At 64.9% G+C, this 15,477-nt stretch overlaps 3 protein-coding genes across 3 annotated transcripts in view; 1 reads left to right on the top strand and 2 right to left on the bottom strand.

The window, feature by feature from the left end:
• The window catches only part of EMIHUDRAFT_118676 (hypothetical protein), a gene marked incomplete at both ends in the record, with an annotated part of 2,007 nt that extends 915 nt beyond the window's left edge, over positions 1-1,092 (bottom strand). Inside the window, 3 exons of the mRNA XM_005769551.1 lie at positions 198-292; positions 488-634; positions 742-1,092. Coding sequence (XP_005769608.1) covers positions 198-292; positions 488-634; positions 742-1,092 — 593 coding nt within the window. The remainder of the gene's footprint in view (positions 1-197; positions 293-487; positions 635-741) is intronic.
• Positions 1,093-9,140: 8,048 nt separating this feature from the next.
• On the top strand, positions 9,141-11,802 carry EMIHUDRAFT_118675 (hypothetical protein; the record flags this gene model as incomplete). The annotated part of the gene is made up of 5 exons (XM_005769550.1): positions 9,141-9,578; positions 9,663-9,755; positions 10,301-10,597; positions 10,649-10,667; positions 10,880-11,802. The coding sequence occupies 5 exons, from the start codon at positions 9,141-9,143 to the stop codon at positions 11,800-11,802; spliced, it is 1,770 nt and encodes a 589-aa protein (XP_005769607.1).
• Positions 11,803-15,032: 3,230 nt separating this feature from the next.
• EMIHUDRAFT_244323 (hypothetical protein) overlaps positions 15,033-15,477 on the bottom strand; it is a gene marked incomplete at both ends in the record, with an annotated part of 829 nt that continues 384 nt past the window's right edge. The window contains one exon of the mRNA XM_005769549.1: positions 15,033-15,230. Within this exon, the coding sequence (XP_005769606.1) occupies positions 15,033-15,230 (198 nt within the window). The remainder of the gene's footprint in view (positions 15,231-15,477) is intronic.

The raw sequence follows: 15,477 nt of genomic DNA, 5'->3' as shown, positions 1-15,477 counted from the left end.
GGGGGGGGGCGGGGCAGGCGGACCGGAAAGCAGCGGGAGGTCGCGGTCGATGCGCCACTCCCTCTTGGCGCCTGGCGGCGGGCGGCGGCGGGGCGGGGCGCGGTGGCGGCGCAAGGCGTGCGGGTGTGCAGGGTGGCGGTGGACGGCGGTCGTGGTGGCGGCAGGGGGCGGCGGCAGATGGGGCGGCGGCCGGTCACCCACCGCGCCCAAACGCCGGAGGGTCGAGGACGATCCCGTCGTACCGCTCACCTCGCCGCGCGGCGCGCCGGACGTACGTGAGGGCGTCATCGACCTAAAACGGGAACACGCCAGGATCGGGGCGGGAAGATATCTGCGGAGTATTCCGAGCACCGAGTGATACGAGGGAGCGACTACAGTGAAGACGGCCGAACACGGCCGAATACAGCGGAGTGCGTGCCCTCTCGAGCGCCAGTTGGGATGCAAGCATGCGTGTTCCGCTTCTAGGGTCATCGACGATCCACCGCACAGGCTCGCCAGAAAGGCCCGACAGCTCGGCGTTGGAGCGCGCGCGAGAGACGGCGGCGCGGGCGCCGTCGAGGTGGGTGACGTCCGCGTTCCGCGAGGCGAGGCACGCCAGCGAGGATCCGCCCGTGTAGCCAAACAGATTGAGCACCTGCAAGCCGGTTGGGGCGTGCGATGGCACCGCGTGGCCCGGATAGCCCGGGCCGCACCGCGTGGCACGGATAGCCCGGGCTGCGAGAGGGCTTGCAGGCTGCGCACGCGGATGCGTCGCGGCGAGGCCTCGCAGGCGGAGCGGAGCCAGCGCCAATTCGTGCCCTGCTCCGGAAAGGCCCCAACTTGTCCATTCTGACCCGGCCATAGCCCGAGCGAGAAGCCAGCCTCCGACGCCATGTACCACTGCTCACCGAGTTGGTTGGCGCGGGCACCTTCCCATGCGCCATCGGCCTCGGGCCGGAGGACGAGGTCGGCGCTGTCCCAGCGGCTCGCCGGCAGGCCTGGCTGCCACAGCGCCGACGGACAGGGCCGCCGCACAACCAGGTCGCCGAACGATTCGAGCCGGGACGCGCCGCCGCTGTCGAGCAGGCGGTAGCTCCTGCATTGCACAAGCATACCGGTACCCCCGCTATCGGGGTTATGGGGGTTTACGAGGTGTGAACGTGAACAGAGTAGCCATCTCGCTGTCGATCGTTACGGCACGCATGGGGGGCCTCCCGGACGTATGATCCTAGCCCAATAAGCTCCACGGAGCAGATTTGGATTTTTGACAGAATTAAATGCACTGCCCCCGCACGGTACTAACGATCGTAGTTTTGGGGGCGGCGCCCCTCACGGCACCACACTGACGCCGGACAGCCCGAGATTAGCCTAGCAGTGAGTGGGGATCGCCTGCCGGTCGGCTGGGCACGAGCCAAGCACTTGGGCGGCCGTCAACCGAGTCCGAGCGGCGCCTGAGGCGGGTGCAAAGGCGTCCGCACGAAGGCGTGGCGGGGTGAGGAGCCAGGGGTGGTGAACGCCTCCCCGACGGGCGCGCGGCGCGCCGGATGGTCCGCCGAGGCCGCCGCCGCCCCGGCGGCGGCGATGGGGGCGGCGGGCCGACCCGGCCGGCGTTTGTCGGCTCCACCTACAGAAGAGCAGTCTCTGTGGGTCGACGATACTAACTCGGTAGTAACGCTGAGCGGTGCTGTGCGGCGCCGAGTTGTGCGCGAGGCGACCTCCTGAGGCTACCTGAGCTGGCAATGGATGCCACCAGGACGCACGGCTAGCAGGAGCCAGTCAGGCATGCCCTGCTGTGGAGCAGAGCCGGCTGGCGCACCGGCGATACTAACTCAGCGCGCCGCGAGAGGCGAATCTGGGCGATTTTGGAGGCGCAGTTCTCGAGCTTGCCGTCGACGATTGATGTCGGGTAAATTGTCACTGCCGTCGGGGAAGGTCTTCTCTCAGCAGGCCGAGCGCCGTGGCCTGGCTCGGCGCGCCGCGAGTCGGGCGAATTTATCAGTGCCAAAACTCACGAGACCTCGATACTAACAAAGACTACGATACATGGGGTACGATACTGGGGGTACCCAGGGTCCGTCGGCCTCTTTTGTACCCGGTAACTAGGGGGTTGTACACGCTCTGAGGCCTCAGACCCCCCTCTGAGGAGGGGTCGGACCCCTGGCTTGGCGGCACAGAGGGTTTGACTCTGACTCTGTGCCGCCTCTGTGGCCTCTCTTGGCTGATTTTGGCCTCAGAGGGTCCCCGGCCGAGGGTCTGTCTTGGCGCGGCACAGAGGGCGTTGACCTCAGACAGAGGGTAGCCCCCTCTCGGCAGACAGAGGCGAGAGCCCCGGGCGGAGGCCGGAGCGCCTAGCCCTCCACGAACGGCGCTGACCAGGGAGGGCGGGGAGGGGGCGGAAGCAGCGAGCATGACTTAGGCGCTACTCTACGCTTCGAGCGCCCGGCACCACACACGCTTGCTGCTGCTGCAGGCTCGCCCACAGCGCCCGCGCCGACCCCTGCGCGACAGCTTCGCGCGGCCAGCGGCGCCGCCGACCCGTCAACTTGAGTGAGGATGTGCTTGGAGCGGCCGCCCGAGGAGGAGGTAGTGATCTCCACATCCGTCCCCTGCTCCAGCTTGGCCATGAGGCGCCGCGGCGTCCTAGTGAACTCGAACTTGAGGTATCCGAAACCAATGGAAGCTGGGCCTGCTGGGGGGGGTTCTCTCTGCTTGGTGGGGGATCACGACAGACTTGAAATACCGCTGAAAACTCCCTCTGAGGAGCGGCCTCGCGGGGCTTGCCTTGGCGTCTCAGAGGGTCCCCGTAGCCTCAGAGGCTGCGCCGAGAGAGGCTGGCTTGGCGGCACAGGCCTTCAGAGGGTCGGCCCAGGCACCCTCTGAGCCGCTCGTGGATGGCCTCTCTTGGCACAGAGGGTACCCTCTGAGACGAGCAGATCTGGGCCCCCTTGCCTCAGACCCCCCCCCCCTCTGATACAACCACCTAGTACCCGGTACCCCGGGTACCCACCTAAGCTCCTCGACTCGATCTGCGGCTACGACGGCGCTCTAGCTGCTGGCTCTCGCGGGTGTCTGGCGACCCGCTCAGGCTTGCGAAACGGCCGGCCGTGGCGACGTGTTTCGAGCTCGGTTGTCTTCTCCGCGCGGCTGGGCCCGACCCTAGTCGGGGCCGACCCGCCCGGTCACTGGGCAGCGCTTGCGCCGTCGTCCTGGACGACGGTGTGCTGGTGCATCCGGGAGGCTCCGCGGGGCTGCTCTAGCAGCCTCGGGAGGGTCGAAAATCGAAGCCGGAACAGCGGACCACGGAAGCTCCACGGACGGTGAGGCGGGCTGTGGTTGGCCCCCCCCGACCGGGTGAGGGAGTGGCGCCCCGGGAGTGCCGCTCCGGCGACGTCCGTGGCCTCCACGGCACTGTGACCGCGGTGCTCGCTCTCGCGGCCGTCTCGCGACCCGCTCGAGACGAAAACCGGACCGGCCGGTGCGACGCACCGCGAGTGGGATGGTCTTCTCCGCCCGGCTGGGGCCGCTCCTAGTCGGGTCCGACCCGCCCGGTCACTGGGCAGCGCGTGCGCCGTCCCTCCGGGATGTGAGGGGCCGATGAGTCCCTCGGCCCGCGCGGAAGTGTCTCGGAAAGGCCTCGTGGAGCCGGACAGACAACGCAGCTGCGAAGGGCCCGAGGTGCTTCACCGACGGTGAGGCGGGCTGTGGTTGGAGCCGCCGGGCGGGAGGCGGGCATGGTCCACCAGCGGCATGGCTGCGAGCACGCTGGCCGGCTCCACGGCACTGTGACCGCGCTGGAGCAGCCCTCGGCAAGGCCCCTGAGGCCGCCGGAGAGCCTAAAAGCGTAAGCGGGTGCGCATATAACGAGCAGGACAGTGCTCCCGAGCCGGCTAGGGCGTTGGCCCACCTATGAAATGGCGCCGATCCCGCATTTTCCCCGAGTTTAACTCGAACCCGCCGCCACCCGTACCTCGCTCCAAACCACGCCGGAGCAGCTCTGGTCGTGCTCGGGACGGGGAGAGGAAAGTTCGGGGCACATGAGTGTCGAGTAAGCCCCGGGGAAACTGCGGGATCGGTGCCATTACCCGTGGCCCGGGATCCGGCGGCGAAAGTTTGGCCCCGTTCGGCCAAACGGGCGTTAGCGGCTGTGGTTTCGGCCTGCACCCTCTCACGGCTCCGAGAGGGGCCCCCGAGAGGCCGGAGACAGGTCCACCTTGGCGCTCGCGTCGAGCTGCGAGGCCGGATCCGAGGCCGCCAGGCCGTTGGTAGCACCAGATGGAAGGCCCGCGCAGCCGATTTTTATACGCGAAAAGTACCCGACGGACTCACGAGGGCACACACTCGGCGGTCTCGCGACAGAGACGGCTCACGGGGAGGAAAGAACAGAAGCTAAGGATGGGGACGCGGGTAGGGGTGCCGTCTTCGAGTCTGGCGGCTCGCCCGGGACGAATGCTCGAGCCTCCGCCCCTCGGACGGGATCCGGAGAGCGCGCGTACCACCGCGTCGGCGGGCGGCGGAGCTGGCGGGAGCGGCAGGACCGAAGGCGGCGACGCGGGAGACCGGTGCGGTCGCAGCGCTGCAGAGCTGCAGCACCACGACCGCATCGACTGAGCGCATCGGCATGCGCGAGAGGAGGGTGTGCGGGTGCATGCCCGGGCCGTGAGGGCTGGCTGAAGCGCTGCGTCGGGCGGCCGCCAGCATATACATGCCGACTTTGAGAGAAGCGGCCTCATTCACAACTCTCAAGAATTCAACCAAACGAACTCTCTCGCGCAAGAACCACCTAAAGGTAACGTTAGAGACGACTCTCTCTCTCCCAACTGTGAACAGTCGTTATCTGTATATGCGCAGCTATTCATAGCCGCGCCTGTTGTTTGTGTGTGTGTGTATCCGCGCTCTCCCACACCAGACATGGGTACCAAGGTGCACCGCATCCCCTGCTGCTCCTCTGATTTTCGAGGATTTGTCCCGGCCGGTTCCCCCAGTCTCTCGACCATGAGAGGAAAGACGTCCGGCGGGCCACATGCGACGGGATCGATGTGCGATTGGAGCAGCAACTACACGCCCGGGGCAGCTACGGCCGCCACCTCCTAACGGGCGGCGACCCCAATTTGTCGATGGGTCTTTATGAGACAACCTGGGACTCTCCACTCCGGCAGCCGGCGCGATGGGCCTGTTTGAGCGCCGACGCCGGGGTCGTGTGGCGATGTGCCTCGGGAGCTCCAGACGCAGCTCTCGGGGCACGCCAACCCAGGAGATTTAAAGGACCAATCAACAAATACAACCAACGATCAGCTGGAGAACTCGGACGCGATGGATAATCGGAGATAGCCGCGCAGCGGCTATGTAGGTTATCCAACAACGTGAGGAGAGGGGAACAGCAAGCATATCACGTAAACGCCGAAAGCGCGTCGCCGTCGGCTCGCAGCTTTGGGCCGCTTGCTCAACCCCATCGTCCGAGTCGTGCGCAATCTCGCGTGACCCACCCTCCTCTTCCCTTGCACGCGAGTGTTCTCTGATCGTATGTGTGGACAGGGAGTGTCCTGTCCTCACGGCGTCGGCGCATGTGTGTGTGGTTCCCAGTGTGGGGCCTGTTTGAGCGCCGACGCCGGGGTCGTGTGGCGATGTGCCTCGGGAGCTCCAGACGCAGCTCTCGGGGCACGCCAACCCAGGAGATTTAAAGGACCAATCAACAAATACAACCAACGATCAGATCACCCATGGGGAGGGTTGACGTCGTGATTTTCGCCGAAAATTTCTTTTTTTGCTGTGAAAATTCCGGCGTGAAGAGAGGGAAAAACCCGACGGGAGCGCCCAGACCTACCCTACCTACCCCGGCATGCTGGCCGCCCCAAGCAAAAAGAATACACACCTGCGCTAAGCAGGAAAATATCGTTGGGCGGGTAATCTGCGAGGCGAATCTCAAAAACCGTGATATAAAAATTTATTAAATTTATAAAAATATTGTTGTTTGCCACACACACGCACCCCTTAGCCCTTTGGGGTCACAGCCCCCCCCCCCCCCCCCCACGATTTCTTTTCCTTGTTCTTTTCGGAGCACTTGGAGCACTTGGCGTACTATGTTCTTTTTTCCCCGGATTCCACGCCGCCGGCGGAGGAGGGACTTGGGCGCACGGTGCTGTCGGCTGGCACCCCCGGCCCGCCTTATGGTCTTGGACATGTCCACGTTCACGCGACTGTCGGAGGTAAATCGCCCGAGCTCGTCTCGGGCGTGGCCGGCACTCCGTTCTTTTATTCCCAGGTGCAATCCAGGATCAGGTGGCGGGCGGGGCGGCTGTCAGGACACCAGCGGAGGCGGCGGTCGAGCGGGCGGGCGTGAGGACCGGGCGAGGCGGCGGGCGGCGGGCGAGGCGCCAGGCGGGACGGCTGCTGGCGCAAGTGCGCATGGGGGAGACGGCGGCGCGGGTGGCGAGCGCACGCGCAGATGGGGGAATCGGGAGGGGGGCGGAGTCGATTGCGGCTTTGGGGAGGGTCCGGCGGGGAGGGCGGGGTGGGTCGGGACGGGGTGGGGCTTTGGGGAGGGGTCCGGGGTGGGTGGGGTGGGGTGGGGCGGGTGTCGGAGGAGGGGATTTCGGACGCCGGCTCTTGTGGCGAGGACCATGGCTTCTGAGGAAGCCGTCGTCTGCGCCTTGTCTGTCGTGTGGGCGAACAGGTGAGACGTCTCTGTCTCACGGGTGATTCGTCCCTGTCTCAACGCTGTGTCACAAATGCGTCTCAGTAATGTCTCACATACTCTCACCGATCTCTGTGTTGTCTCAGCCTGGTCTAGACCACTGGTCACAGCAACAGTCTCACTTTGTCTCAAGGATGTCACACACGCGACACAGTCACCTTCAGAGACGTGTTTGAGACACCAGTGAGACAAATGTTCACCCCTGCTGTGTGACAATCTCGTCTCTACTACGTCTCCTCCTTTCCTCTCACACTCGTCTCACGGTGAACACGAAGCGGCAATCCTCGTCTCACTCGGTCTCACAACGGCATAGTTGCTGCGACTCGTCTCACTTGCTTTCTGAGACTGTGCTGAGCCACAATGAGACACGCCCTGCCATTTTCCCACGGCCACGCGCCGCCCCACTGTTGCCGCCGCCGGCCATGTCGTCGCTCATTGCCACTCGTGCCACTACCGCCGTCCCTCGGCTCTGCCGCCACGCTCCCCGTCGCCATCCATGCCACCGCCCAGGCCCCGGCCGCCGCGGCAGTCTGAGGGGGGGGGATGCGTGTGCTAAGTACCCCCATCGAGCTCTGAGGGCGTAGCCGCGACGAACCGAGGGCGAGAGCGTAGTGCTGGGCACTAACCTGAACCGCCCTGCCCGCGAGAGCAACCGGCTACGCGCTCATATATCGCGCTCCCTAGCCCAAACGGCGATTATGTTGGGATCGTCCGACACGCCTCACCTCGGAGCGGTCGGTGCAAAGTACTCATCGAGCCGAGGGCGTAGCCGCGACAAGCAGAGGGCGAGAGCGTAGTGCTGGCCACTAGCCCGAACCGCCCTGCCCACGAGAGCAACCGGCTACGCGCCGTTTGCGTTTGAGAGCACGATGACCCGACAACGTCTCACGTTCGGGCCACCGGCTGCCGCACTAGTGGGGCGATGCGTGCTTTAAGTACCCATAAAGCTGAGGGCGTAGCCGCGACGAACAGAGGGCGAGAGCGTAGTGCTGGGCACTAACCCGAACCGCCCTGCCCGCGAGAGCAACCGGCTACGCGCCGTTTGCGTCTGAGAGCGATAGAGCAACCGGCGGCTACGCGCCGTTTGAGCCAGAGAGCGCGATTATGCTTGGGGTTCGTCTACACTCACCGAGACCCGCCAGGCCGCACCTCAGACACAGCCTGAGTTGAGTCTCCCCAATCGCTACCGTCTCACAATTACGTCTCAGGTTGGCTCAGCATGGTCTCTAACGGACCTGAGACGACTCAATCAAGCAGCGGCTTGTGGCGTCTCAATCCCGCCCTGCGCCACGTCTCATTGTGGCTCAGCACTGTCTGGTCCTTCTTTTGTTTTTTTCATGTTGAGGTTGCCACTCGAGAGGCCGCCGTCGACTCTCCAGCAAAGGCGACGCGCCACTGCGCATTGAATCGCATGTTTCCCGAACCGCACACACAAAAACGACTCACGCACATACCTCGTGCGCACGGCTGCCGTCTTGGTGCAACGAACGAGGCTGGCAGATAGCGCGACCGCAGACTCGCAAACGCGACAGGACGTTGCCCAGGACAAGAGCGGCTCCAAAGTTTGGTCTCTTCTTTCATTTAGGAACGGGGACGAGATGTCCACATTCAGCTTGCCTGGCCAGACATACTCCTGTGCTGACACGCAGCGCCAAATACAGCCGGCACCAGCATTCGTGAGAACTCTTGCCGTGCGCACCCCCGTACAACATCCTGTTACCACTACCTTCGGCACTGCGGGATTGATGCATTTGCTCGAGCCGTCCCATTCCAACGCCAACGATTGCGACTTTGGAGCTACTGCCAGCTTCTCACCTCTCCCCCTCGATGTGCACATGCACATGCACACATTACGTATGTGTCGCTTCCCGACGTTGCGCACTCGGTCGGGATCAAACACGAGGACAGTGGCGGCCCTGGCAAAACTGCGCAGCATCACCGGTTTCAAGAAGAGCAAAATTGAGCCAGAGGCGCGCTACCTGCTGTGTCACTGTCTGGCCCGATGCCTCCCCTCATACTGCTGTACTGGGCCATACTGGAGAATACTGGAGAATACTGGCAGATACTGCACTGGTGCTTCCGAGATACTGCGATACTCCAAGGCTCGACATACCCAAGTATGATGCAGTACACCAGTACCCATACTCTGGGAGGCGCCCGGCGTACCTGCATACGTCCTAGCGTGCCGCGCCTACTGCCATATTGCGTCGTATTGCGCCGCAGCCTCCCAGTTACTCCGCTACTTCGCCCACACACTGAAAGAGATAAAATCAAGTATTAAAGTATGTGTACTTGTGATTGGACTGGAAATACGTGTGTATTTCAGTTCAGCAGTGTTGTACTAGCATACTCCCATACATGAATTATACCTGAAATCCTGCGCCAGTGAAATACTTTTTCCCTCAACGCGTGACGACTGCAGAAGCCCGGACACAGCGGCACCGGCACAACAACTTGTCCCGCCATCCACATGAAGCGCCGGCGTCAATCGAGTATCGAGGCTGCTTTGCTCGAGGACATCAAGGCGCACGTCAACGCGTCGGCGAGCCTGCTTGGCCGCACTCTGCTGCACGGCCAAAAGGCAGGAGATGCCGCTGCCGCGGCGGCAGCCCGGCGAGCGAGAGTGCGTCGGAGCCAGCAGATCTTCCAGGGCGACGCCGGTCTCGCCGTGAGCCTCCAAAAGATGCGTGAGGAGGCTGCAGCAATCGGAAATGAGCTGCGGTCGCTCGAGGCGGCAATTGCCATGCCGCTGCCGGGCGGAGAGGTGGTCACGAGCGGCGGGTTGCGGGTGTCGCTGGGCGCGGCGCGCGTGCGAGCGACCGCGCTGCGGGAGGAGCGGGCTCGTGTCGAGGGCGCCGTCGAGACGGTCAGCAGCCACGTGCCCGAGGTGCTCTCGACCATCCGGCAGGTGCCTCTGGGCCCCGCTCACCACCACCGCTGCCAGACTCCGCCCCTTCTCGCTGCCAGACTCCGCCCCTTGCATGCGCCGCAGCTCGCGGCGGACGGGGACCTGCGCGGCGAGGTGGTGCCTCCGCGAGGCGCGAGGCCGACCGGCGTGATCGACGCCGATAAGCCCAGCGACACGGTCGTCCACCACTACGTCGGCGCAACCCTCTCCCGCCCCTCCTCCGCAGCCGGCCCATCGCGCCTACCCGCACCCTCGCGGAGGCTTCGCTTCGATTAGGCGCCACACTGCCGCCGCACCTCTGCCTCGCCGCCGACCTGGAGGACGCCGAGGACAAGGACGATGCCGCGCTCCACGCCGCCCTCGCCGCCGGCCCGCGCTTCCTCCTCCCCGCCGCCTCGCCGGCGCACATCCGGCTCGCGCTGCACTCCACCCTGCAGGCCGCGAGACACTGCCGAGACACTGCCGAGACACTGCCGAGACACTTCTGGCCCGCGCTGCACCCCAAGCTGTCAGCGCCGAGCCCCCCCCCCCCCCCCACACACACGGGCGATTCCCGCGCCCCGGCCTTCCTCTCGTTGAGGGCCGGCCCGTCCTCAGCGCTGCTGCCGCGGCGCCCCCGCGACCCCTCCGACGCACTCCCGGAGACACTTCCGCGACACGTCCGCGACCACCCCCGAACGGCGAGCACTTCCGAACGGCCCTGCCTCCCTCTCGCCCCGCAGGACGCGCTGTGCTGCTGCTGCGACGGCGACGAGGTGATCTTGCCGCCCGGGAGGCACTCGGCTGCCGCACTCGGCCGGCTGCGTGAGTGCGTCACGATCCGCGGCGCCGAGGGCGCGAGGTCGACGGTACTCACAAACGGCGCCGACGACGCGTCCTTTGTGGAGGCGAGCGCAAAGTCGATCTCTCTCGTGGGGCTCACCTTGCGTGCGCGGGGCGGCGGCGAGGGTGTGGTCCGCGTCACGCGCGGCTGGCTGAGCATGTCGCACTGCGCCGTCGAGTGCGGCGGACCGGAGGGGGTGCGCGAGCTCCTGTGGACAGTGTCTCTGCACACCTCGACTTGCGAACAGGTGCGGCGGACTGGAGGGAGTGCGCGTGCTCGGCGGCGCGCACCTCTCGATGAGCCACTGTTCCGTCTCGGACGCCTTCACCTCTGGCATCCAATCTAGCAGACCAGCCCCCGAGAGGAACACGTATTCAGCCGTATTATCAACCGCATTCAGCCGTACTCAGCCGCATTTGCATTCGCTGTGATCGCATCCCTTCCCTCCACACCCTGACGGTCGCGTTTCTCACTGCAGGCATCCAAATCTCGCCGCGCGCCAGAGTCAGCCTCCAGCACGTGACGCTGCGCCGGAACGGCGGCGGCGACGGCGCCGCGTGCCCCGCCGGGCAGGGGGCGGTGCAGCTGCGCATCGAGTTCTCGGTGGCGAGGGGCGGCGGCGCGCCATCCAGCGGGGGCGGGGGCGGAGGAGACACGGGCGGCTGCAGCGGCGGCGGCGGCGGCGGCGGCCCGGGCGGTAGTGGCGGCGGCGGGGGGGGCGGCACGTCGCTGCTCGGGGTGAGGCGGTCGGCGGCGGGGCCGTCGACGGTACTGTCGTCCACGCCCGGCGGCCGCGAGGCGTGGGCGGAGTCGCGGTTCGGCGCGGCGGCGCCGCCTCGCGCGGCCGAGGCGCCCGCCTCCGCTCCGCCGCCCGCCGCCGAGTTCTTTCACAGCCCCTTAGCCGGGCCAGCCGCCGAGCTGCTCTCGGCGGCGAGGGGCGAGGTGATCGCGGCGTCGACGAGCGAGGTCGCGGCGGTCCGCGGGGACGTCATTTGGTCGCCGCCCGCCGCGGCCGCGCCGGCGCCGCCGGCGCCTCCGCTGGCGCTCGAGGGGGTCGAGGCACTTGCGGTCGGCGATCTGCCGCTAAAGCCGGCAGGGCTGCTGTCGATGTCGCACTGTAGCGCAAGCGGTAACTCCGGCGCGCCGATCGTCTTTTGCCAGCCGGCGGCGCTGCTCGAGGTGACGGGGCGCGCCCCCGCCGTCCCCGACGGCGCGTGCGTCTGGCTCGGCCCCGGCAACGTCTTCGACGGCGGTCGGCCCTTCGGCACCATCACGCACGGCGACGGCTACACGCCCAAGCCGCAGCTCACGCCGCAGATGACACCCTCTGTCACGCCGGCCAAGCTGCCCGCGATGATCCCCTCCCTCGTCCTTCCTCCCGGCAGCCCGATGGGAAGGTGACGAGCGGCCGCTGGCCGCCCGGCCAGGTTCCGACGCGCACTAAGCCCTTCCCCGTCGGTCAGAGGAGCGCCGAACCGGCATTTGTGTCTGTTTGGTGACCGAGAGACGAGAGCATGAAGGAGAGAGCTTCACCAAATTGGCGAATGCCAAATATACGTGGTGCTTGAGACAATCTTTCGGCGGACCAAGGGACCGGGGTTGTGACGCACTCGAGGCCTCGGGCTCGGCCGCGCGGAGCGCCTCGCCAAACGCCTCGCCAACCGGGTCGCGGACCTCGAGCGGACGGCCATGACCATTCCTGTCGGCGCCGTCGTGGCGTGGGAGGGCGAGACGGAGTACTCGTCGGACGAGGAGACACTTTTCTTCATATCTGGGGCCTCCGGCGCCAGTGCGAAGTCTAGTCGCCCTAAACCACCAGCCGATGAGCGACTCCCGGAGCGAGTCCCCGAGCAAGCGCGTGCGGATCGGACCGACACCACCGTCTCAACCGGCAGGCACCTTTACGGCGCGCGCCGCCACTCCCCCGGCCTGCCCCAACAAGCGTCGACAAAACACTGATACACAGCCACTCACAGAGACCAAACCTACACTCAGAACAGCGCCAAAACGAGCGAACACGCACCCACCAACCACACGCGACAGAGCATAGCACAAAATCCGACGCGCGCACTCGCGACGCAGCGCAGCGCAGAAGCTGACGCTGACGCTGACGCTGCGCTGCGCTCGCTCGCTTGCTGCACGGCACGCGCTCCGCACACGCACGCGCGTGCGCTCGCGCGCTTCGCGTTCGCTCCGCGAAGGACACCCACAACTCGAACCCGAGACTCCCCGCAAAACAAGAGCCCCTCGAACCGATAGAACCCAACTCATGCACAACCACCTCTGCAGCTGCTCATATAGCCGCGAATTTCTGCCATAGGGAATGCGGGCTGCGATGGGCGAGACCCTCCCATACGTGGAAAAGGCGCTGATGATCGAGACGACCCACATGAACAACACCCACGTGGGGACCGTTGTGGAGTGCATGACGCTCGACATGGAGTACGCCTCAAGGCTGCCGGGCGGCAGTACTCGCCTCGCAAGGCGCGCACCGGCTGCTCTGGCTGCTGCGCCGGCGGCCGCTGCGCTGGCCGCTGCTGCGCCGGCTGGCGGGCGGTACGGCCGCCGGCGGCCGCTGCACCCGCGCCTTCCCTCGCGGGCGCCGTCGCGCCGCGCGCGCCCAACTCTGCTGGCACACGGCACGCGTCGTCACACAGCCGCGGAGAACAGGCGGTGCTGTGCGCGAAGCGCGCGCGATCTCGTACTTTTAAGGCTGGATCCGGCCATTCCAAGGGTATACCTTTGAGAATCCCCAGCGTCCCACCCTCCTAGTCACACTCTCAATATCTCGACTCTCCAACACGAGGTGCTGCGATCGGGGGTGGCCCATTTCTTTTTTCCTTTCTTTTTTTGGGTCCTGTGTGGGCACCCTATCGCGCGTGTAATTCGTCGATCGGCCGTCCTCTTCACACATCTCACTGAGATTGTTATTCAAATTCCATGTTCACAGCAATTGTCTCCCCTTTTTTTCACCACCTGAGATCCCGAATCTCAGCCCTGCAATTATGACCCCAACTGCCCTGACGAAAACGAACAACATACCAGGCGACTGTCTGAGAACGTGGGATCGAATCGTAGGAGGCACACCTAGAGCAAAAATTGAGCCCGCTCAGGTGAGAAAAAAAGTGTGTATATATAAGGGTCAAGCAGGTTTCGAACTGGCGACCTTCCGCTTGCGGAAAGGTATCCAGCAAGGAATCGCTGCGAGTGAGAGGTCGCCGTTCGAAACCTATAGCATACCGGGGGAATTAGACACCACAGATACGCACACACCGACGCCCGAAGTGCCAAGAAGGACGTCATTAGTACGAAACCTCAGAAGGCCATGGGCGCCGAGAGAACATTCCCCCGAGAGGACAAAAAGAAAGACTAACCCGAACCTCCTTCCCTGGTTCCCCCCGCCAAATGCCGCCGTTCTCGGGGCATGCTATCCTGTGTAAGCAGGGCAGGTGGGGAAGGGGGGCAGTCCCTTTGACTTATGTATCTCTGGGTTCTGTCTCTAGCGTCGGAGGCAAGGGCGAAGCTAAGAATATTTAATTTTTTGCATCTATCGTCCGCTGCGCTCGGCACACCGCGCGACCTTTTTTCTTTTGTAACGTGCGTGTACTCGTTGAGAGTTGTTGAGACACGCGCTGTGTTCAAAAATTAATCAAAATATGCGCGCGTCTTCTGAGACACGCGCTGTCACAGTATGCACGGCGCGTCTTTTGAGACAGCAAGCAGCAACGCCAATACTGACGTAATCTCGGAGATGCCGCGCGAGCAATTCGGGATGCGCGGAGCAACTAATATGGACTCGCGCATCTTAGGATGCTCGAGCATACCGAATTGCTCGAGGGCACCTACTAGACGCACTCTAATCCAGAGACGCATTCGAGGTAACCAAAGATGGGGGGGTCGCGGGTCCCCCCCCCAGACGTGTGTGGACCCCTAGAGGGAGCGGACCGTGTAGAGTTGAGGAAATCGAGGGACGCGACCCACTTCGCCAGACGGTCCCGCGCCTCGCCCCTAAGACGGGTACACGACCGCGGCTCGTGTGCGTGTACCCGTCTTTGTCCGGAGTGAAAAGTCCAACGCGCTCGTCGGTGGCGGCTTCCCTCAACCTGCGCCGCGCTCGGCGAACCTCGACAGCGCTTTCGGTGGCATGCAGCTCTTTGCGACAGAAGCCTGGAGAGCAGCTCCTCTGCTGCTCACACACTCTGCACAGTTGACACAGCCTATTGTGCGGCTACCACAGCTGTCACAGCGATGGGCTCGCCCTCACTGGCCCTCAGTCACTTGTGCTGCGGCTTGTGTGAGCGACACTGCTCGGCGACTGCCGGCACACTGTGAGACCATGGATGTGAGGTAAAACCACGCTACCAGCGCTTGGTCACATCGGCACCGAGGTCAGATCCTTCTACTCTGTTGATGACAAGACTTGTCTACTGGCTGGAGCCGAGCAGGAGGGCCCAGCGCACAACCCCTGGTCAACTCAGGGTCCACACGCTCCCGTAATCGACACGAACGCTCAACGCACAACGGGACACAACTCACAAGTGATCGAGTAAGCCATTTTTGAATACACGTGATGTTAGTACGAAAACAACGGCACTCCCGAGACAGCGATGTGTGGCTAATCTAGAGCCGGCTTAGGCGACCAGCAAGCACGCGCCGCCGACCGCCTTGATCTTCTTCTCCGCCAGCTTGGAGAAGAACTTCGCCTTGACGACCACAGGCTGCTTCGGCAGCTCGCCCTTGCCCAGCACCTTGTACACGCCCTTGCTCACGCAGTCGATGACCGCAGCCTTCGGCCCGCTGGCGTACTTGGTCCGCGTCTCCTCGGGGACCTGAGGGGGGAGGGGGAGGCGGGGAGGTGACAACGGCGCGGCGGCGGCGCGGCGCGGCTCACTTGGGCGGCGCGCGCGCGGGGGTGGGGGGGTGGGGGGGTGGGGGGGTGGGGGGGTGGGGGGGTGGGGGGGTTGGGGGGGGGCCACGAGGAAAGGTGGGAGCCCGGACGTTCCACAAAACCGGGGGAAGGGTGGTGGTGTGTGTTTGGGTTTGGGTTTTGGGGGGGGGGGGTTTGGGGGGGGGGGG

The sequence above is a fragment of the Emiliania huxleyi genome, assembly GCF_000372725.1.
Source record: "Emiliania huxleyi CCMP1516 unplaced genomic scaffold EMIHUscaffold_417, whole genome shotgun sequence".
NCBI lineage: Eukaryota > Haptophyta > Isochrysidales > Noelaerhabdaceae > Emiliania > Emiliania huxleyi.
This window is presented reverse-complemented; position numbering and strand designations above follow the sequence as displayed.